We start from the raw sequence: 23,130 nt of genomic DNA, 5'->3' as shown, positions 1-23,130 counted from the left end.
GCAAAAAAATATATGATCAAGGTGATTTTAAGAGTCATTGCATATTTCAAAGCTTATAATTTTACTTTACATACCCAAATCACTACTCTCTATATTAGTATGTATTAGTGCTGAAAGTACATTGTAATATTACAAACAATATTATAATACTTTGGTTGGTAATAAGTTTTAAAATAATATTAAAAAATTTTTAACTCATATAGTACATATAGTACCTAGTTTGTCATATAGTACCATATAGTACAAAATTTTGACTATATAGTACATAAAGTACATATAGTACACAGTGGTCACCCTGGATATACCAGCTGATAACACAGAGCTCTCATTGTCAGGCCAGCGATCACGTGATGAGCTATTCAATTTCTACATAACAAATTTTAATAATTACTAATGTGATGTAAATGTTTTAGTTATGCTGGAAGTCAACACTTTAAACAAGTCAAGGCTTCAACCAAGTAACATAGTGATAAATTAACGAAAAAAACTATCCCTCTGTGACGGACGGCCTTTTAAAATACTGCTAGAATCCGGAATCCGAATCCGGAATCCGCCAAAAATAAGAATCCGGAATCCGCAAGAATCCGTCACTTTTTTTGACGGATTCCTTCAGAATCCGGAATCCGAATCCGCACAGTGAGCCCAGGAATCCAATTTTGTGGAAAAAATTAATAACTTCCTTATTTTCTAACCAAATCGAACAATTCTTTTTTTAATTGGAAGGTTTTTATAGTACCTTATACAGAATTAACAAAATTACCCCCTCCCCCACTCCCAAGATGATTGGGGGGCCAAGATATCCCCCCAAAAGTGAATAATATTTATAATTCTTATCTTAACATTCTCATTTTTTCCATCAAATTCAATTCTTTCTTTTTTTTAATTGAAAGGTATTTAGAGTACTCTGTATTAGATACAAAATTTACCCTAAACCCCAACTGGGGCTACTGGGTTGGGGTTAAAATTCACCCCCCAAAAGTGAAAATAAGACATTTTTCTTCTAATTCGCTTATTTCTAAATCTATTTCAACAATATGTACTTTGATATATATACAAGAAAAATTCGTATAACCTAAAAGTCCCCCCCCCCTCATCCCCAGGGGCGATGAGTGGGGCAAAACATCTACCCCCCCACCTAAAAAAATTGTAAAATTTTGACACTTTGAGAAATTTTTACTTAATTTAAAATTAAATATTTTAACTAGCTGATGAAAATATTTTGTATTTTATTCCCCTCCAGCCCCCCCTTTTCGTTCTGTTAATGGGGGGCCGGGGGGGGGGGGGGCAGGGCCAGGTCTGCCTAGAACCTCTCATCCCCTGCCTTAAAATAAATGAAACACTTTATTTATATTTTCATGAAAATTTAGGCTAGGCTGGTCTGGGCTGCCCTCCCTCTCCCACAAATTATCCACCCCCCCCCCCCCCCTCCTCATAATTATTTGTTTCCGTCCTGGCTGGCCCAAAAGAAACATTTACAAAAAAAATTAGATCTTACTAAATTTAAAGTTGATCAATTCGATTTGGATTTTAAAGGGGGTGTGAAATTGACCAATAGGATGACAAGAGCTGAAGCTTGCCCTTGGGGTATCACCAAAGGGTGTAGGAAAAAGGGAATGACAGGCTAGCTGCTGGCTAGATGGTATAAAAAACCGTTAAATTAGGTTGCCAAATTTTGTCCTTAAATCTCATCCAGATCTTGCTCTTCTGCGGAGATTGCTTAATTGTACTAAATGTAACAGGAGTCAACATACAGCTTATAGCTTTAAAGCTGAACTGGAAAATGTCCTTACCTATGAACATCAAATGATTGAGAGCTGTCTCATTAAATCCTAAATGTTTTTTTTTAAATAATATTTTTTAAAACTGTGTTTTTGTTTAATTATTTTTAGTTTACCTTTAAAATGCTTTGGAAGCACGAATTATTTTTTTAAGAAAAAAAAACTTATTTTTTTTTGTTGGGTGGGGGGGGAGGGGCATATTTACATATCCTATAGTCCTTATTTTTTTTTTTTTTAGAGGGGGGGGGGGTGAGTCAACAAACATCCAGTCTTAGTTTTAGTTATAAAAAGAAAAATTGAAAAAAAAAATTTCTTTGGGGGGGGGGGGGGGCGATTTTTTTTTTTGGGGCGATTTCTCTTTAGAGGGTGGTAGTACCCTCCTCCAAAATATTTATTAACCTTTCCAGGACTTATGTGAACCTATCTATTTAAAGGAGAACCATATCGGTTAGGTGATGAGCAAGATCCTTTGGTACACACATATTCTGTTTCTTTTATATAAGGATTATACACTAAATTTAGCTTAATAAGGTTGCATATGAGCTTTACAAAAATGTCTATAGAGCTTAAGCAACTAAGTGAAAGTTAACAAGACCAACTGGATCCTCTTATATATTGACTAAATAATGCTAGAACTTAATCCTAAAAGTTTTCACCTCGTTGCTAAAAAGATCAAGGTATTTGAATCAGAGCTTTAAAAAATATTCAACGTGTTTTTTTTTGCATTTTCACCAACTTTCTTTAATATGGATTTAAGAGGTTTTTTTTATAAAAAACTAATTAGTTTCTTGTTATCCAGCGTTAGATATTTGCACGACGTTTCTAAAATGGTATTACATTACGTCCTAAGTTAATATTTGATTAAATGGCAAGTAAAACAAAAAAAATTTAAAAATCATTTTTTTGGGAGATTTTTGTATCTAAATTTCGTGAATTCCAGGGTAACAACTTCAGAAGGCCATAAAATCTTTAATTTTTTACATTTTTCATTGATTTAAAAATGCAAACCTCCTCTAATATGATGAATATTAACATGGACTTTTAAAATAATTGATTTTCGAAAGTTCGATTTTTGGGCCTAAATAATTTTTTCCACAAAGTTGGATTCCTGGGCTCACTGTGATCCGGTCCAAAAATTCGACGGATTCCCATCCCTAATAGAAATTACCTACTTAACTATGCTGTAAAATTACGTTTTTTTTCAGTAGCGCAGCTAATACTATGGCGTCCGTCTATATTTCACTTAGTAACATTGTATAAGATATTGATGTGTAGGTAAAAAAATTTTTTCCTTCATTTTTCAACTAAAATGTTGTAGTTACAGTTTTAACCACAAGAATTAAAATGCTACAGAGCATACAATGTTTTGGAATAAGTACACTACAATGCACTGCACATACAAGAAACCATTTGAAATTAATTACGATTATATGTAGTTACCTGTCGCTCTTAGTTCTAACTTTAGCAGTATCTTGTTCACCAAGTTTCCACTCTAAAAAAGATTAGGGTAAGGCGGGGGAATTTTCGGTAAGGGGCTATTTTCGGTAATTTCGACCTACCTTCATTAAATGACCTTTTTCTCCATGTTCCTTTCAAATAACCGAAAAAAACATAAAAGCAAATTTGTTCCTTATTAAATTGCCTACAAAAAAGTATAAAAAGTACTTATTGGGTCTCAAAGTCAAACGAAAAATTTTTTTTTTTCAAAAATTTTTTAGTAGGTGTGTAAAGATCGACGTACACAAAAATTGGTAAGACCTAGAGCTGATCCGTAATAACCTTTTGAACTAAGAATTGCCCGCTCTTTCCAAATCTGTTGAGAGCTTTAAAATCGGGGTAATATTTTTTTTCAAAAATGACCAAAGTTGGTGCCGGGGGAAATTTCGGTAATTTCAAAAGAAATTAAAATTCAACTTTTAAGGTCATGTTTTCATGTTTTCTTTTGTCAAATCTATTATTTCATATGGACTTTTTAAGAATTAGGCCTAAAAATTAATAGAACAGATAAAAAACAATTGAAAAAAATATTTTTGACATAGGAGGAATAGTCCGATCTTTATGATTTTTTTGTGGTTAATCCCAATAACCTATACTTATTATGATTTATTGTTTGGTCGTTTGGCCTTTTTTCATCGATTTTTTTAAGGTTAAAATGTAGTCAAGATTTTCTGCAAAGATGACACTTTTGCTTCAAATTCGATTATTGAGGTCAATTTTTAATCAATTTTCATGTTTTTTGTTTTAAATCTATAGTTCAATGTGAGCTTTTTTAGGATCAGGCCTAAAAAGTAATAAAATACGTTTTTTTCTTATATTAATTTTAAGTTATTAAAAAAAAATTTTCGAAAAAAAAATCGAAAATTCGCGTCTTTCAAAAAAATTCATTTTTAACATAGAAGGAATAGTCCGATCATTATGAAATTTAATAATAATCCCTATAACCTATACTAATTATGATTATTTATGTTCGACTGGCCGTTTGGCCGTTTTTCATCGATTTTTTTAGGTTGAAAAAAATTACCGAAAATTCCCCCGCTGCACTGGTGGGGAATTTTCGGTAACTTTTTTGTGGTCAATTTCGGCAAACTTCTAAAAGTCCTAGGATAACGTCCTTTTAAGACCTGATAGTCCTTTCCATAAGCTTTATACCGGTCTTGGTTTCATTTGAAAAATTAATATTTACCCCATTTTTTTTTCAAAAAAAACCGAAAAAATACCGAAATTTCCCCCCCCCCTACCCTAGTTTTAATCAAAGTTTTGCCTTTATAGAATATAAAAATGAAAACTGTTTTATCGTACTATCTTAAAGAATATTTTTACTACAAATACTTAGCAACATTAATAAAGCTACCATGGGGGAATGCCTTAGTTCAAAAACTAACCTAACGTATTACTATTCATAATTTGGATAAACCAGTGCTGCAAATAAGTAATTTTAAGGTGCAACTAGGGGATTTTTGAAGTCCCATCTAGCGTCTAGTTATTTACTAATAACGGCTGGGCAAACACAAGATATAGAGTAACTTCGCTACTAGGAATATAAAATGTTATATGTACCTCTTCATCAATTTGTCTACAAATAGCCTCGTCTACCGTAGAACGTTGCTTCTTCAAAAATCTAATATCAACTTTAGGCCTAAATAAACAAATATCAGATAATCATGTGATATGGAATGTTATGTGAAACTGGCATTTTTTAATCAGACAACTTAAAATACAAAGATTATTTTTTAGTAGGTATATCTATAAAATAAGGACATACCTTTTCACAACAGAAGCAGCGAAGTTGGCCAATTCATCGTCAACGTCAAACAAAGGCAGAGGATTTTTTTCTAGACAAAAAAAGATAATTTTAATTTCGATGGGAAAAAAACACTAGAAGACATCAAGATTTCAAAAACATTTAAGAACTAATAACAATCTAATTTATAAAACCATAAAAGTTCGTAGTCTGTATAATTGAATACAAGGTTATCATTGTTTGTTATGTGTAAAATCAATAAATTAAAAACCTACCATGATCAAACTTAGGAACATGCAGAATTTTGACAGCTGAGGGTTTTCTTTTTCTTGTTCCTCCAATTCCAAGCAATCTATCCATGTCCCTGAAATATGCTTAGTTTAGATGGTGACGGGTTCAAATCTGAGAAAAATATGTTAAAAATTGTATTTTCTGATGCCATGTCAGACGTGTGTTTCAAGTGTTGAGATGAATACTTTGACAAATAAAGCTCTGTTAGAGATTCATATAATAATAGGATATTTTTTGAGGGTTGGTTAAAATTGCTGTAAATTGTGTATTTTCTATTTCATGGCATAAAGCTAGGAGGGATAGGGGAAAAATGAAGTAGATCAAACAAGAGATCATAATTACAGTTATCACAATAATTGCAGAAATAATAACTTACCGCACATAACAGCTTGGTTTTCCCATCTCTTGATTTCTTTCCACAAGCAAGCTGACACTAGAGCTCAGGGATACTTTGGATTCCTGGTACAATAAAAAGCTTCATGATTTACACAGAAATTTTAAAAAAATTAAGATAAGTGTTTATGATTATGTGGATAAATGAATGAACATACTTAGACGTAAAGAAATGATAATAAACTAATTTACCTAAATAAAGAACTTTTTAAAGAAGTACTAAATTAAATAAAAATATCTTTTATTTTACATTAATTAGTTTGTGGGATAATTTTCACTTAGAATTGTTTGTCAGAATTCTGGTTCCTTGTCCCCTAAGAAACAATGAAGTGTACCTTAGTCAGAGTTGCAAGGGGCACCAGACCATCCTTGCGATGAACATAAACTACTCTTCCATCCGGTTCCTAATAAAACATTTATTAGCTCAACAATTATGAGTTTAGGTAGCTAAAACTGTGTATCCACTAAAAATACTTTTCAAAAGAATACCTAACGAAGATTATTGTTTTAGACATAAATTAAAAGACAAAATATTGCTATTAATATTATATAAATCATAATATATCCATTAAGAACTAAGTCTTAGAAGCTAACTGCACAACATGCTTTGCCAGATAAATTGTGAAACTGTGAGTTTAAAAAATTAAATAAAATAAGAGTTAATTATCGCATCGTATTACAGACAGCTTTCCTTAGATAAAAAATGAAAAATTATCAGATTAAAACCAGTTTTGTTAGACCAAACGGGTCGAAGGCGTGTGCTAACAAAACTGGTTTTAATCTGATAAATTTTATCATAATATTCGTGGAAAATTAGCATTATGATGCTATACTGGATTTTTTAGTATAGCTGCGAACCGGTTCTTTTCATGCGGTTATTAATTGGTTTCGAAGCCATACTGGAAAAGTATCTCACCTGAATATATTTATGATGGGACCAAGGTTTCAATATTGTCCTGGCATCCACCTCCTCGTACTGTTCTGTCTCAACTCCAGATGGAATCTTATACGGAGTCATCTGGAGACACAACAATTTAATATGAGGAACATTGTCAAATGCCTTTCAAAAGTCAAACTGTAGCTAAATTCTAAATTTTCTTAAACTGGAAGATTTTTACTAAAAGGTATATTAATCAGGGATCTAAAGGAATAAGACAATGACCGATAAATTGATTTACTTCCCCAATGATGATACACAAATTTACCCCTTCTATAGATCGAAATTAGTGGTTGAAACGTTTGGACACTCAACATAATGAATCAACAATCATATTAAATCCATTAAAGCCCCCAAAGTTGTTAAACCAAGGAATAATGAAATGTTATTATAAAACATTGAGGACTAGTGTAATTAACAGCCCTCTCTCTCTGGGTTAAAACTCTTAACATTAAGAATCCCCGCATGGACTTAGTCTTAATCCTAAAAATAGTCAACCGTCAAGAATAGAATTATTCAACAACTAGTCTTTAACTTCTTTTAACGTCTGTCATTCTGATGAATGACAATACTAAATTGTTTCCTTTGGTTTGTTTTTATTCTTGGTATTGACAGGTGCCACTATTTTCCGTCCTTGGCGAGGGTACATCCGTTCTATGGCAGCTACGCCATACTTGACCATATCTTCCTGGAGTTTCCGCCGTTTCTCCGCCAAGGTTTTGGCCTTAGTTTTAAGAATAGTCGCTTTTTCTCATTTTTTATGAAAATATGTTAAAAAAATTCGAAGATTTTCCTTTTTTTGTTGGAACATTTTTTTTCTAGAATAATATTTTTTTTTTTATTATAAAAACTTTGAAAACCTAATCTTTATGGGAATCGCTAAAACTTTCTAGTGCTTGTAAAAATGTTAATGTTTCCAAAAAACTTAGACAATGTTAAAAAAAATCGTAGCCACGTGAGTTTAACATTATCAATGTTTTTTGTCAAACATAACCTCAATGTCATTTTTATAAATAATTTCGACAAAATTATGGCCTTCAATAAAACTATTTCGCCTCTAACTTTTCCAGATGGATTTATAAATATTCTTTGCCTTTGATAGCTGGGGTTCAAATGTGGCCATTCTGTCCATCCTTCCCATTCTATCTGCTGACCGCTTCTTGAGACCCAGGCCAGCTTTGAAGCCTTCCCTAAGCACATAACACAAGCATAACATTAAATGCAAGGAATTTAACTAAAAGTTAACTAAATAATTTGTTTTAAAGAAACCAATGCTATGTGTGTTACAAGGTATAAAAAAGGCAATTTAAAACAGAATATAGCTTCTTAGAGCTGCAAATCATTAAAGTCATTCATTATCAGCTGATGTTTTCAGTACACCCCCCCCCCCTAGCCAGAGATGTCTTGCAGAAAATACACCCCTGTTAAAATCTACTTTTGTTTATTTGTTTACTGTTAAATGTTTGATTTAAAAGTTTGCTTGTGTTTCCTTGATTCTCTTTCATCTAGTTTGATTCGGATTTCATCAATTTCTGTTTTAGATAATTCTTTGACACCCTCCAGAGCACTGCAGGGGGGTACTTGTAGGAACCTAGATATATAAATAGATAAATGAATCCATCCATACAGTTGTTAGATATATAATATATAGTTCTAGAAAGTTGTTTGACAAGATAGTTCTAAAAATTAAGAAAGTTAATTTATCATCATAATTAAATCATCCATTGTCTTATCCCTGAATATCGTATTTGCCTAAAATCTAGATTACCTTTAATTACCTCATACGGGCGGGGATGCTGTCCATGACAATAAAACGCCAGGTCCAACAGCCCAATATAACCAAGTGGAGCCAAATGTCTTCTTTTTTATCAAAACATCCAAGTATACCCAAGTAAGTATTAGGTTAAGTAACACCCATCAGACAACCAACTCTTTAATTGCACAACCTTTGCCTGAGAAGTTTTAGCTTTATGGTGATGAGTTGCACCTGTTTTGGGCCAAGGCATTCCCCCAACTCTAACTATCAATGTCACGCACCTGACGAAGTAGCAGTAAGAGTAATTTTTAACGTCTTTAAATTATGAAGAGGTGTTCGAACCTATCAACTCCTCGAAGACGAGCTGTGCCACGGTGGCAGGTATTTACCTAGATTGATCTCTTCCTTCCATCATAGCAACATCAATGGCGGAACTTGTGAAGATTTTCCTTTGTGCCTCTTCAATGTCAAAGATTGTAAATTTGGGTTTTGTATCTTCATTTTCCTTCTTGATAAAGTCCTCGCCATTTTCTCCACTATTAGTAAATGTTTGAAAATAAATTAGAAATCTATTAGTTAGGTAGGTACCTACCTATAGGATTATTCAATATTAAGGAAAAACAAGTACAGGGCGACCACCGCCTTTTTTATATTAATATTGAAAATAAAGTACTACAAAAAAATTACAATGAACACAATAACGTACATTTTCTGAAAAAATAACGTACAATAACGAACCATAAAACACATATACATCTATAATAAAAGTAGTACAATGTCTGTCTGTATGAAGCTTAAGATCTCAGTAACCACTGAACCGATTGGGCTCTACTCTTCAGGGAATATACCTACTGGCCCTGGGATGGTTTTAAGCTATTTTCTTGGGGGGAGGGACACCCCCCCCCAAATGAAAAATACCCCCCCTAAAAAAAAATTTCTTTTTAAAACTGAAATCAAAAAAGGAAAGTTTAGTTCGACTACCCCAATTCCCCCCTCCAAAAAAAATTTACTCCTCCATTTTTTTTTACTTTTTCTTTATAAATCTAAATAACATCTCTTGATTAAACCTCTTGGGGCAAAGCCCCTAGAGGCTAGGGTCGAAACCGCTAGTATATCTATAATACAAAGTAGAACGATGTCTTTCCGCTAGTATTTATAAAAAGAAGTATACATTATATCAACTTTTGGATTCAAATTAAGGAAAAAACCCTTCAACTATAAAATATCAACATCATGTTCTACATTTTGATCTGAAAAAAATCACAGTTGTTAAAATTTCTCATTTACATAATCTATATTATGTAAAAATATGGGAAGACATAATTGAAAGTTTATGTAAATTAATTTAAATGGCGCGCCGGAAATTTTTCTACCCTCCTGAAATCTGTTTTGGGTGTTAACTACCCACCGGGGCCCCTTATTACCTCCCCTAAAAAAATTTACCCCAATTTAATATGTAAATAGTACCAACTAATAATGAGGTTTATATTTTTTTTATTTAAGTACGATTAAATATTCCAGCATCTTCGCCCCTAGCCTCTAGGGGCATCGCCAAAAGAGGCATTGTAAAGTTTTTTTAAAGGGAGTTTCCCCACCTCACTTGTTATATTTTACAAAAAGAAAAGAATTTTTTTTGGAGGGGGGGATTCTTTGCCTAAAACCACAACAGGACCAGTAGGTATATTACCTGAAGAGTAGAACCCAATTGGTTCAGCGGTTACCGAGATCTTAAGCTTAAGAAAGATTGATAGATAGACAGACATTGTTCTACTTTGTATTATAGAAAGTAGTATCTCATTCCTATATGTACAAGAAAACATAAATATCAACTAAAAATTATCTCGCTAACTGATAAACACATATCATACTCTTTTAAAGTTTAACTTCGCATATGTCCTGATAAGGTTTAGAGAATTTTTTTTATATTTACTGAAATGCTTGATTAAGTTGAGTTTTTATATTTTATGCAAGCTTCACTATGACGTCATAAATCCTAGGATAAAATGGTAAAATGGTGCGCGAAGTGCGGATAAATTTTTTTATAGTTTTTATGAAATACAAATACATTATTGATTACTAATACTAATCATACATTACAGAAAAACGTACAATAACGTATGCTGCAATGTTCATATTGTAAACAAAAATCAATAACGAACAAAAACGTACCAAAAAACCTAAAAGTGGTGTTCAATATGAACATATTGAACATAAAAGTACATAGTGGTCACCCTGCAAGTAGTGTATAACCTGCACAAGATTAATTTTTTTCCCCTTCTGCAACATTTTTAATTCTTTTCCCCTCCTAGTTTTTTTTCCAGCAACAAAGGGGAAAACCGAAAAATGGAAAAATATTTTCAAAACTCTTTAAATATTTTATTCTTATTATACCCCCACCCACATATTATACTTCTAGTTTTTAGTTTATTAGTGGAGAAAAATGGAAAAAAAATGTTATCTGTTCTCTTAATTTTTACAATTCTCCCCCACCCCCCCTCCAACCACATATCTTTATTTTTCACCCCCCCTTCCCCTTTTAGCAGCGTCAAATTTGCAGAATATACACCTATGCCAGAAAAAGTAAAAAAGGAATTTTAACCATGTTGTATCAACGGAGATTTTTAAGCACCCAATGATGATCCAACCAACAAATTGTATATTCAAACATTCCTGTCAGCAGTTATTTCTTCATTGTTATCATTATCTTCATCCAGAAGTTCACAATGATAATTATCATCATCAGCTAGCTTAGAGCTCCACACAGGAGTGCTCATCATCTCATCCTAAATTAAATGAATCAACGTCATTCATTTATAACACAAAACTCAGATTTTAAAAGAATAATTTTTTATAACCAAAAGGAGTGACAAATTCAGGATTGCTTTAAAATCAGATTCCTATAGGTTCAAAGAGGACTATCCACAAACCAGAGCAAGTGATTCTAAGCATCTTCCAGCAATGACCCATAGTATTTTTTAGTGAATATACTAGGTTTATGTTTAATATTTGCTTTATCGACTGAAAAGTTAGTTCAAAGGACAAAATAAAATAACACTGCAGAAAAGCATCAAATGTTGTAAATTGCAAAAGTACATTAATTAAACTGTTTACAAGTTACCAACCCTTTTTCTAAATATACATTTTTAATCACAATAATTTATTTTGTGTCAAAGCTTTTAAACAACAGTTTGAACTCATCAAAACATTCGATGATATTGCACCAAACAATGCTTAACATTTCAAAGTTTTTTTTCATATAAAACCATGGTGAAACCTAACTTTTTAGTCGATAAAGCAAATATTAAACATGAACCTAGTATATTTACTAAAAAAATACTATGGGTCAATGCTGGAAGATGCATAGAATCACTTGCTCTTGTTCGTGGATAGTCCTCTTTATTTCAAAATATGATAGCACATTTTATGCATAAAACTTCCGAAAAACAATTCCAATTTAAAATTACCTCAGTACCTACCTACAGTTTAAGTTTTACTGTACACAATTTTTTTGCAATATTGATAAAATATTTTGCAGTTTTGGAACTACAAGTTTAATATAAAAATAAAGTATGAATGCAAATGATTTTAGGGATCATATAAAACTGTTTTCGTGCCAAGGCAAACCCTACTATAAACTGACCTTAACTTCTTCTGGTGTCATTGTTTCAGCTACTTTTGTTTCCCCATTTTTGGTCTCTGGTTCTTCGTTGTTCACTGGTTCATTTGTCAATCCTATAATATGGAAATTATTAACTAACGTCCATAATTACAAATATTCAAATATGTATAACTAGCGGATTCACCCTAGAGGCCACTAGTGGCACTTTAAATGTTTTTTTTTTTTGGTTCAAGTCTCTACGATACCTATCTATGATGCGTTCAAGTCTCTACGTCTACGTCTTGCATTCATTGGTTAGTTTATTAACATGAGTGTCCAAACGTTTCAACCATTAATTGTAATCTAGAGAAAGGGTAATTTTATGTACCATGATTGGTGGATATGTACATCAATTTATTGGCTATTTTCATCCTTTTAGATCCCCCCGGATAAACTTATTTTAACTTTATAAAAATAGAAAAAACAATATTTTAGGTAGGTACCTACTGAACTTTAAAGTTTTAAATCGATGAACGACGGACATTCGGACTTACCAATGGACATACCATCCTTAAATGAAATGAAGTATAAATATAATATGATGTGTTCAAGGACTTCCATTCTTTTTAGGGTAGTAAACTGAGGATTTATTTTTATTTTATTAATGCACTTTAAAAAAATTAGAGGTGCCTACAAGAAAACAAACATACTTTTACTCCCCCCCTCCATATTTCTGTTATTAATATTACCTTCAGTCACAATATTATCAGAACTTGGAATTTCAGTTTCCATATTACCATCAGCATTATCCTCTTCTTGCTTTTTCATCCTATCAGTATCTTTGATCAGGCTCTCCAACTGATCAAGATCATTTTCAATGGTAGAAGTAGGAGGAGCACAGGACATCTGATGAGTAAGGGGTTGCAGGTCTTGTTGAACTAAAATGTTTGAAGAATATTACCTAAATGGATTTATTATTACATGGATCTTACACCAGACACTAATAAAGTGAAACTTGTAGCTGACTAAAAAATGATCCCTTCAATTCACCCCTATTCCCTCCCCTCCTAATGAATGAACGAACTGACCAATAGATGATGTCCATTTTAGCAACCTAAATTGACAGACTATATCTCCCATGTATTAATCCATATAATTATATATCCACGTATAATTATATTCTACACCCATTATAACCTATGTAATTTTGAAAAAAAGATTTTTTGCAAGTGAAAAAACTGATTTATTTCTGGAATTTTACCTAATAAATATTTTTATAGGTATTATGTTGAATTTCAAAGATTTTTAATAGAAAATTTCAATTTAAACTTCTATCGAAAGATTTAGTTTTAACCTTTATTTGCTGTGTTTAATGTCTCTATTGGAGTGGAAGGTATTGTTGACTGCTCTACATTGGCTGTTAATGCATCTGTTGCTGATATAACTTCTGTTCATAATTTAGATTCTTATTTACAATATTATCACAAAAAGCAAGATTTACTACATATCGTTACTTTTTAAGATGAATTTTTAATTAAAGTTTCATTAGGTACATATTTTTACAGTAGTGTAGCAATGAACTGCCCTATTTCCATATACATCAATAACCCTTAAAAATCGCCTCTAATGATTTGCTTCTGTGTCTTCGACTATTAGAAAAAATAAAAATCTAGTCCTGGATTGATTTGGGAAGGTTGATGTTGATCTGATTGTACAGTTGATAATTTTTGCTCCATTTTACCTAAATATACAACATTATTTACATCATCAAGTAAGGTAAAGGCTTTGCTAATTTAACGGGCACAATTCATTCACATATACAGTTAGGACAAAGACATTCTTAATCACTGGGTTTTTTTTCTGTAACACTCTGATTGAATTAAACCATTTGACCTGTTACGATTAAAGGCTACCCATGACATTATTAAAAGTAAAATGGTCTGATTTCGAATTGTAGGGGTGGATTAAAATAAACACCTGCCATTCTCAACTTTGTTCAGATCAATTATAATTATCAAGTCATGATTATCAGAGCTTGATCATTCTTTATATTGAATTATCTGTTTGATTCAAGCTATAACCAAAGATACTTATTTATTCTCATCCTATGGTTGTTTCTCTTCCCTATGAATGAGAATAGAGTCAGGAAGGATGGGGACAACGAGCTGTTTATTAAACTAGTCCCTAACCTTTGATAATGGCGTTTTTTTATTATTTGGCTTAACAACTTTGGGGACTTCCTTTTAAATTTGATTGGTCGGTTCATTAAGCTGAGTGTCCAAACGATCAATCAATAATTGTAATCTTAGCTTCAGAAGTGGTAATTTCATGCATACATTGAAGATATGCATCAATTTAACAGTCATTGTCTTATCCCTTTAGATCCCTGTAATAATACAGTCAACATAACACTAATCATTAGGTAATACAGGTATTTACCTTCATCTTCCCCATCTAGGAGATCATCTATGTTATCAGTATCAGCTCCTCCCAATGCCGCCATTTCAATTTAGAAACCAAATGTCGTCTTTGAATTGGCAAATTAACAGTCAGCCATTTTGAAACCACAAATGTGGATAGCTTGCTTTTTCCCTTTTTTCTGAAATTATAACATATATACAAACATTAATAAAAAATCATTAAATGCTCAGTCAATGTTTTTTGTTTCTCATATCATAAATCATTATCATATAAATAAATGATCAGAATTAGTATTACTTTTAGCACCATTTGTATAGGTATATAAAATAAAATATATGTACATACATCAGTCAATTAAATAGTTAGGTAAATAAATTTTTGTAGCTTAACCCAATAAGGCAAAATTACATAAAATAACAAGAATTTTAGTAGGTATTAAATGCTATTAAAACAATAAAAATATTTAACTACTGACTGTCTAAAAAAAGGTAGAGATTCATGAATAGTATTTTATAACAAAAATAAGTTAATATCCCTCTCTTGAGTAAGTTGTACAAACTTGCCAATATTTTCAGATCTATGTTACACAAAAACTAAATGCAATCATATATAAATCTAATCTAAACTACACTTAATGTCAAATTAAACAGCTGATTATTCAATAATGAAATACTCTTTTACCAGAGCTTAATCAAACTAATGACCTTTGAAAATATTTTTGGCCTGACAAATGCCAAAACACCTATTCCAACAGACAGCGTCAGACAAGATCCAGCAATAAATAAGCTTTTTCTCACTTCATTAATAACTTTTTTAAAAGTTTGAAATTCCTGCATCTGATCCACAATATTCCCCGCCTGACCTGCGACATTCTCCCTAGGGAAAGGTTTATCCGGTATGGGTTTGTCAAGGAAGCTGCACAACCTGTCCCAACCCTCGCCAACTTTAAATACAAGAAGTTGGTCAGCAGGCACTAATTGTTTGACCGCAGCATTGTGCATTTCATACTGGTATATCCAAGACTCTTTGCTAATATGCTTTAGTTGCCAGAAGTTTTTGCTCGAGCCAGTGGATTTGATCATACATTGTTGGGACATCTTGTTCATAGTAGCTTGAGTTTTGCTGAGTAGGGGGAGATAATCCTCATACCAAACATGATAGTTAGCCATGTAGTAATCAATCATCTTTTTATAGGAAGTAAACCATGCTTCAGATGAATCTCTTTCCATCAAGATGACTTTTGCATTGGGATAGTGTTTAAAAAAAATATGCCACATAGTGCAAGTAGGTTGATCTACACACACATCAACATCTTTATAAGCTTCCATTAGCTCAGCAGAGTCAGTGACACCATCCATAAAATCGACAAACTTGTCCAGATGAAAGTCAATATGTTCCTCAAAGTCATAGACAGTGTATCCAAGTTCTCGCAGAGCCATTGCCATGGATTTTGTCCCAGTTTTGGGAAAGCCAGCACATATTATTTGCATTTTAAAATCTGAAAAAAATAAAAGATCTGTAAGCAAGTGGCCTTGCCAATCACATCTATTAGGTACATTCACGTATTAGGACTTACAAATAAAATTTTCTTCATTTAAACGTCCATGTTCTATTTCTCCAAAGAACCATATATTTCTTCCCTGGCCTGGATTAAAAAGCATCTTCTCTTGTATAAATTGGACCTTGATGGAACATAACCAAGTCCTGAAAAATTACAAGTTTTAATAATAGAACACCTATACCTACCTACCTTTTAATTTTTAATGCAATAACTAAAAGTTTGATTATAAAATTAAGGTAATAATAATACCTAAGAAGTATAGCTGAAATATTATTAGGTATTTAGTTTGCTTTTTTAAATGATAAACCTATTCAAATCGTAGAAATACCTTGAAGATTCACTATTTCTAGCTTATTTTCCTCCATAATCGTTATTTGGAGTCTTCATCTCTTGGTATGGGACAGTAAGTGTTTTCTCAGGATACTCTTTGTGGAAAATTCTTTGGTACATTGATCACATTTAAATGGCTTTTCTCCAGAGTGTGTTCTCATATGGTCTGTAAAGTTAGAACTTTTTAATGAAAGCTATGTTAGGACAAAAATATTTATCCGACCTCTAAAGTAGATTGAAATTTGGGTCATAAAAAAAAAACGAAGTTGCGGGTTTCATCGTATTTTCACAGTAGCCCTTGAAAAGTTATTTTAGGTTGGTTAGGTTATGTAAATGTTAATGATTGACCCGTAGGGTTAGAAAATATGCCCCACAGGGGCTAGATATATGAGAAAAACTACAGTGAAAATACGACGAAACCCGCAGCTTCGTCTTCTTTCTATGATCCTAAAATTATTGGTTGAAAAAATTGGAACTATTTGTTTAAACCAACCAATCAAGATTTAATAAAAGTTTACAAGTTTACAACCAAACAAATGATGTGAGGCTCGAAGACAATTAGTAAAGCAAGTAAACTTTTTTTTAAAAGTCTATTCCTGTAAGGCTTGAGTTTTGAGAAAACATCTTAAAACATTGATCACATTTGTACGGTTTTTCTCCTAAAGTTTAACATAAGTGAAAGGAAATAAGGATCATGGAAAGAAAACGAAGTAGTGGGTTTTGTCGTATTTTCACAGTAGCTTTTCTCATATTTCTGGCCGCTACGGTGCAATCATTAACATTTAACTTAGCTAACCTAAAATAACCTATCATAAGCTACTGTGAAAATACGACGATGTTTTCTTTCAATGCCCCGGAAATTACTATCTTCTAACTCATTCAAAATTATCAAGGTAACTGTTTTTTTTTCTTAATAATTTAATGCTTAGGGATTCTAATAATGTAGCCAAAGGGCTATAAAGTCAAAACACAATAAAAACTAGGAGGCTTCTTGTCTAATTCTATTTACAACACCCTGACTATTATGGATTGTCTTTAGTTTCTTAAGGTCAGTTATAAATTGTTACCTAAAGACTTACTTCATCTATTATCTTCACGCATCTGATATTACTGCAGTTTTTATAATATTAAAATACATTTTAGTTATGACGTGATTTTGGCAAAGATTTTTAAAAATCAGCGAAAGGTATACACTGATACAGTGCATTGCAATTAATTCAAAACGTGGATTTTTTACAATCACTTGAAATCATTATTAAAGAAATACCTGTATGTTTTCTCATGTGAACTTTCAGGACAAAATTACTGACAAAATATTTCTTACAAACATCACATGGATAATTCTTTTCCCCTAATTATTTTGAGAAATTCGCATTTTAATTAAAAACAATTGCTTATATAACAAAACTGTACTGAAGGATCTCGCTAACAGCTCAACCGAATTATGGTTCTCCTTTTTCGTTTAGCTTCTCATGGGTCCTGGGAAGGTTTATAGTTATTTGGGGGGAGGATACCACCATTCTTCTAAGATAAATAGCCAAAATTAAAATGAATATTTAAAGCAGCGGTTTTACGGTAATAACATAGATTAAAAAGAAAATATTTTACGTGCCCCTAGAGGCCTCCAAGGGCGTAGCCGCTAGTTTTAAATAAAGTTCTGTAATAATGAATTTATGTTTAAATTATTAAAAAAATGAGAATCTCTTTCCTGTGTGTGTTCTCATGTGTTTAGTCAAACATCTCTTGATTCCAAATCCTTTATGGCAGATATCACATTTAAATGGTTTATCCTAAATGTTAAGACCATCGAGATTTAAGGATCATAAAATGAAAACGTAGTTTCTTTGTAATTTCACAGTAGCTTTTGATAGGTTTGGTAAATGTGAATGACTTGATTGCCCCGCAGGGTTAGAGCCCCCCGCAGGGACTAGAACTCGGAGAAAAGCTACTGTGAAAATACGACAAAACCCGCTACTTCGTTTTCAAACAATGATCCAGATTTTATACTGGGAAATTGGCAAAATGATATTTTATTAGGAAAGAAACCTGTTATTGAAACAGATTTCCATTGAAAATAAATTGTACAAAGAACTGATTTGAGAATATAATTTAAATCTTCAATGGCTTGTATTATCCTATTCTGCATGGAAGGAATCTCCTGCTAAAGGAGAGGGGCTAAATAATATTATGGAGGGGAAAAAATAAAAACGAGTTGGTAATGTAGACTGATTTTTTTCTTCTTTGGGGAAAAATAAAATACCTATTTTGCAGCCGGGTAAAAATGAATCTTGTGCATAATAAATAACGCTTTCTAATTGTTAAAACAAGAACAAACCTGACCTGTAGATGGTTGGCCATGTGAGTTGTTTTAGATCTTAATCTGGCAAAATTCATATGACAAACCTAATAGGTAAAGTAACAAGGATTATTATTAAACAAGGATGACAACATCCATAATAGCAAAGCTCTGAAATGGTTGGGCAAACGAACATCAACAACTGTAGAGCGATTTCTCTGGGAAGAGAGGTGGTACCCTCCCCAAAAATAGTTATATAATATACCTTCCCATGACTAATGAGACGCTACCCTGTAAAGGAGAATCATATCGGTTTCGCGGTAACCGTGCGTTATAAACAGACAGACAAACATCCTGTTACTTTTTATTTATAAGGATGTATCACAATGTACTATAGACAAATTTCCTAGGATATCAATATAAATGTTGAGATTAAAAACAGTTTTGTTAGGCCATAGGAACCTAAGGCCCGGGTAACAAAACTAGTATTAATTTTATAATTTTTATTGTATAATTCGTGGAAACTTGTTTGTAATACGAATTTTCTTAGCGTTTTGCCATGATAAATCAAACAAAAGATAAGTTTCATCTACGGCCTGATTGACGTACGGACGGGCATTACCTAATTATTGAGTAGCTGTACTACTAAAAAAATATGATATTATGAATAATCCTTGCCTCGCATTGAAAAGGTTTATCACCAGTGTGCACTAACATATGATCTTTCAGATGTCCTTTGTGGCCAAAAGATTTATTGCAAATATCACATAAAAATGTCCTTTTCATTATGCTTATAACACTTTTTGGTGGTTTTGCAAGTATATTTTGATGCTCTTTGTCAATTTCTTTTATTTCAACTTTAATTTCTGATGATTCAGCCGAAAAATCAACAATATTGTCCGTATAAGAAACATGTGGTAAAACTGATGAATTCTCCTTTTTTGATATCACAGCAGCTTTGGTCGAAAAATCTGTGGCTTCAGTTGAAAAATTCGCAATGCTGTCATCCTGATAAGTTTATATAAAAGTCATTTATGTTCGTACCACAATTTATTTATCTTAATGTTAATTCCTAGTACAATAAAGAGATATTAGCGTAGCACCTCTATGATTTTATATTAAATATTCTGCATTTAACAACAGCTAGATGGTCAATATATTCTTTTTTTTAAGGAGAACGATTATTCGAATAATACCTAAAAACAAGGACGTCCAAAGGGGGGGGGGGTAAAGGATTGATTACCCCTCCCCCCCCCCCAAAAAAAAAAGCTTGGACGCCCCTGCTAAAAAAGTGAGGCTACTCTAAAACTTAATATTTCTGTTTTTATATTTATCCCGACTACCGACGAACAACTATTTTAGGTTAGGTTTTAGGCTAGGGAGCCGAGCGCTGCGGCTAGGCAGGCAAGGGGGCCGAGCGCTGCGGCTAGGCAGGCAAGGGGGCCGAGCGCTGCGGCTAGGCAGGCTAGGGAGCCGAGCGCTGCGGCCTGATTTTATAGTTAACTGTCGGGGGGGGGGGGGGGGGGGGGAGGGGTGGTTACTCAAATTTTCAATATTGAAAAAAAAATTTCTAAGAGGATAATACCAAATATTGATGTTGCCTTCATTTTTTAGAAACTTTAAATAAACTTTGCCTTGTTGAAACTTTCGATTTTGTCAGAATTATTCACCGGGCTTTCATCGATTACTTCTATCTGAAAATATATGATATTTCAATAGGTATTAAGAAACAAACTGAATAGGTAATTGAAAAGGCTAAAATTCACTTACGACTCTAATTGTTTAAAAGTTAACAAAAAGAAATTAGGTAATGCAAAAAAGTAAGTTAATATCATACAAATTATCTTGCCAATATTTATTTTTGTATTGATGACGTGAGGACAAACATATAAACAAAAGATTATTATAGCATAGCTTGGCTCCAGTAAACTTACCTTTTGAACAATTTCCTCCTTTATATCTTCTCCAACAATATTTTTTCGCATTTCAATCATCTGATAAAATTTTAAGCTTGAAAATGTAATATGTAAGTGTTGAGTCGGAATATCTTAAAATTGATTTTATTTCTAACATATATAACAATAAAAAATCAAAAAATATAAATCCGCCAATACTTTGACAATACGATAAAAATTCAAATCTTATTTTTTAATATTGCCACGGATTTCCATAAAACAACACATAGGTATAGCTACAAAATTAATTTTATTAAAAGTTTTTTTTTAGCTTTTCTACCTATGACTTATTTTTTTTTCAAGAATTTCCTTTTGCTGACATAATTGTTGAATGTATGATTGTATTGAGGACTGAAAAGCGAGGCTTGACATCAGAAGGTCGATACTTTCTTTCACCTTAATAAATAAAAGTTAAATAGGTATAAATTAGAATAAGAAATAGTTAATTATCGCATCGTATTATAGAAAGCTTTCCACGGATAATAAACTGAAAAATAAGATTAAAACCAGTTTTGTCAGACCCGAGGGACCGAAGACATGGGCTAAGAAAACTGGTATCATCTTTAACACTTTTATCAAAATATTCGTGGAAAATTGTCTGTTATTCGATGAAATTCATAATTTTCCAGTATTGCTGAGAACTTGTTCTAATGCCCTATATATTCATACTGGAAACTAACTTTCATAAAACGTACTTAAACCCAACAAATGAGACAACTTAAAATTACTTATCCCACCCCCATTTCAAACTTAACAAATCTGAAAACAATATGTCTTACCATTACATATCTTGTACTTAAATATTTTAACAAACCCAATCTAGAGTTAAGTTACCTACCTGTTCAGAGACATTGCTTGACTGAGTGAGATTGGTTAACATTAAAATACCATCTTCCAACTTTTCTTCACTTTTCTAAAATTATGTATAGCATATTAACCAGGGATCTAAAGGGATAAGACAATGACCGATAAGTTGGTGTACATCCCCAATGATAATACATAAAACAACCCCTTATGTAGATTACAATTAGTGATTGAAACGTGTGGACACTCAGCTTAATGAACCAACAATTTAAAAACCGTTAAAAGTACCCAAAGCCAACAAATATGAAAACGTTATTATTTATTATAACGTTGAGGACTAGTGTAATAATCAACCCATTGTCCCCTCTCTCACTGCATATTAATAATACCATTAATAGAAAATCCAATTCAAATTCGCTGATATTTCTTCAGTTATATGATTAATTCAGAGGTTAATTAGATTTAGTTAAAAAGGTTTAGTAACTATTATTTGGGTATATAATTATAAAAGTTTATATGGCAGACAAACATATCATTATTTGATTTGAGTTTTTTAACAATTGGTACCTGCAGGTCTATTAAAATTTTGCTAAACAATTGTATTTCCTCATTTAACTTGGGTGAAGCAAAAGACTGAAAAAATAATAATAAACGACCTACTCACCAAAAAACATAATTAGGTAAGACACCTGTCATAAAATTTGAAAAAATAAACTTTGCAAAAAAAAACATACCTAGGCTTTGTTGCATGTGTATTATAATAATACGAATTTTTCCTTAATGAGACACAAATATTTTTTTTATTTAAGCTTCCAATATTTAATAAAGATTAATCAAAACAAAATATTGTTGTACTGTTCATGGTAAAATGATGCTAAAAAAAAACATATTTTAATAAAAACTAATAATTGTATGGGCAGCTGAACGGGCAAACTTTATGCAATCAATGCTAATATTAGTACACAATAATTTACCTGGTATAAGTTCAGTTTTTCCTTCCTGCTCCTAGCCAGGGTACCAGGATCCTGTTTTAGAAACTGCTCAAAGTCAATTTCTGGAGAATCCATTTTAATTCTGAAATAAAGATATATTGATAATCACCTCAGTATTAAATGATGAGCTATCGCTTACCTTGGGATATAAATATATATGCTAATTTTTGTTTGATTAAATAACTCATTTATTTTGCACCTATTCACCAAAGCAATAAATTATGACAAAGAGAAAAATACTAGGTAATAAGTGCTGTACAAAGAAAACATATAATATACCTAAACAATTCTTGTAAACAAACCCCTTACACAATAGATAATCCTAATTTGAAGAATTAATACGATAATTTTAGTAAATAACAGCTACCTATTATAAATTCATATCATAAAATGAAGCTAAGTAAGTTTGATTTGTCTGAAGCTTAAGATTTAATTAACTACGAAACTGATTGAGTTCTCCTTTTTAGCGATACTACACATAGGTACGTCTCGGGTTAATTTAGGCTTGTTTCATGTTTCCTACTTAAAATACAGTGCCCTTAGATTTAGGTATATAACCGGCAAGCGACTAAATAATAGAAAAATATAGCAGAACGCCCTCTAAAGACATGCATAATCACGCTCTTAAAATTAATTCGTAATAATTGTAGGTTTTATTACTCAAAAATTTAAAATCTCTTGTAGTATGACTTCGAATTCCGCTGGATTAGAACCGGTTCTCAGCCATAATTAAAACTTTTGCATGGCAGATTTTTATGTATATAAAAACTGGTTTAA

General features: G+C 32.1%; 3 protein-coding genes across 7 annotated transcripts in view; all 3 read right to left on the bottom strand.

The window, feature by feature from the left end:
• The window catches only part of ocm (over compensating males), a 42,776-nt gene extending 28,001 nt beyond the window's left edge, over positions 1-14,775 (bottom strand). For both annotated transcript variants that reach the window (XM_080166475.1, XM_080166476.1), the window contains exons 1-17: positions 14,434-14,775; positions 13,673-13,735; positions 13,349-13,444; positions 12,744-12,932; positions 12,037-12,128; positions 11,069-11,179; positions 8,786-8,934; positions 8,132-8,231; positions 7,734-7,832; positions 7,226-7,364; positions 6,620-6,723; positions 6,039-6,107; positions 5,687-5,769; positions 5,295-5,383; positions 5,041-5,110; positions 4,836-4,914; positions 3,219-3,270 (exon numbers count right to left, since the gene is read on the bottom strand). In XM_080166475.1, the coding sequence (XP_080022601.1) occupies positions 3,219-3,270; positions 4,836-4,914; positions 5,041-5,110; positions 5,295-5,383; positions 5,687-5,769; positions 6,039-6,107; positions 6,620-6,723; positions 7,226-7,364; positions 7,734-7,832; positions 8,132-8,231; positions 8,786-8,934; positions 11,069-11,179; positions 12,037-12,128; positions 12,744-12,932; positions 13,349-13,444; positions 13,673-13,735; positions 14,434-14,497 (1,648 nt within the window). In that variant the 5' untranslated portion in view covers positions 14,498-14,775. The remainder of the gene's footprint in view (positions 1-3,218; positions 3,271-4,835; positions 4,915-5,040; positions 5,111-5,294; positions 5,384-5,686; positions 5,770-6,038; positions 6,108-6,619; positions 6,724-7,225; positions 7,365-7,733; positions 7,833-8,131; positions 8,232-8,785; positions 8,935-11,068; positions 11,180-12,036; positions 12,129-12,743; positions 12,933-13,348; positions 13,445-13,672; positions 13,736-14,433) is intronic.
• Positions 14,776-14,910: 135 nt separating this feature from the next.
• Positions 14,911-19,606, bottom strand: LOC145323885 (uncharacterized). Of its 4 annotated transcripts, XR_013881127.1 has the most exons (5): positions 19,281-19,606; positions 18,642-18,709; positions 17,574-18,096; positions 16,305-16,472; positions 15,913-16,119 (listed from the first exon to the last, which is right to left on the bottom strand). XR_013881127.1 is itself a non-coding variant. In XM_080166478.1 (3 exons), the coding sequence occupies exon 3, from the start codon at positions 15,903-15,905 to the stop codon at positions 15,093-15,095; it is 813 nt and encodes a 270-aa protein (XP_080022604.1). In that variant the 5' UTR covers positions 15,906-16,119; positions 16,305-16,472; positions 17,574-17,672; the 3' UTR covers positions 14,911-15,092. The 4 variants fall into 4 exon arrangements, 2 of the variants coding, with proteins under 2 accessions (XP_080022604.1, XP_080022603.1); XR_013881128.1 differs by lacking the exons at positions 15,913-16,119; positions 16,305-16,472 and adding an exon at positions 16,904-16,965 and having other exon boundaries at positions 18,647-18,709; XM_080166478.1 differs by lacking the exons at positions 18,642-18,709; positions 19,281-19,606 and having other exon boundaries at positions 14,911-16,119; positions 17,574-17,672.
• Positions 19,607-20,833: 1,227 nt separating this feature from the next.
• Positions 20,834-22,431, bottom strand: LOC145324589 (uncharacterized). Its single transcript, XM_080167171.1, has 4 exons — positions 22,336-22,431; positions 21,929-21,994; positions 21,396-21,470; positions 20,834-20,953 (listed from the first exon to the last, which is right to left on the bottom strand). Exons 1-4 carry the CDS (start codon positions 22,426-22,428, stop codon positions 20,834-20,836), a joined length of 354 nt encoding a protein of 117 aa, XP_080023297.1. The 5' UTR covers positions 22,429-22,431.
• Positions 22,432-23,130: the final 699 nt, after the last annotated feature.

The sequence above is a fragment of the Acartia tonsa genome, chromosome 7 (assembly GCF_053477335.1).
Source record: "Acartia tonsa isolate MP-2025a chromosome 7, ASM5347733v1, whole genome shotgun sequence".
Lineage (NCBI taxonomy): Eukaryota > Metazoa > Arthropoda > Copepoda > Calanoida > Acartiidae > Acartia > Acartia tonsa.
The sequence above is the reverse complement of the archived record's forward strand: the minus strand, read 5'-3'. Positions and strand labels throughout refer to the sequence as shown.

Excerpts from the sequence above, each read along its gene's own strand:
- LOC145323885 (XM_080166478.1), bottom strand. The coding sequence starts at position 15,905 with ATGCAAATAATATGTGCTGGCTTTCCCAAAACTGGGACAAAATCCATG.
- LOC145324589 (XM_080167171.1), bottom strand. The coding sequence starts at position 22,428 with ATGGATTCTCCAGAAATTGACTTTGAGCAGTTTCTAAAACAGGATCCT. Across the intron at positions 21,471-21,928 it reads AAATTTTAATAGACCTGCAG|AAAAGTGAAGAAAAGTTGGA; the intron begins GTACCAATTGTT and ends ACATAATTTTAG. Across the intron at positions 20,954-21,395 it reads CAAGCAATGTCTCTGAACAG|GTGAAAGAAAGTATCGACCT; the intron begins GTAGGTAACTTA and ends TTATTTATTAAG.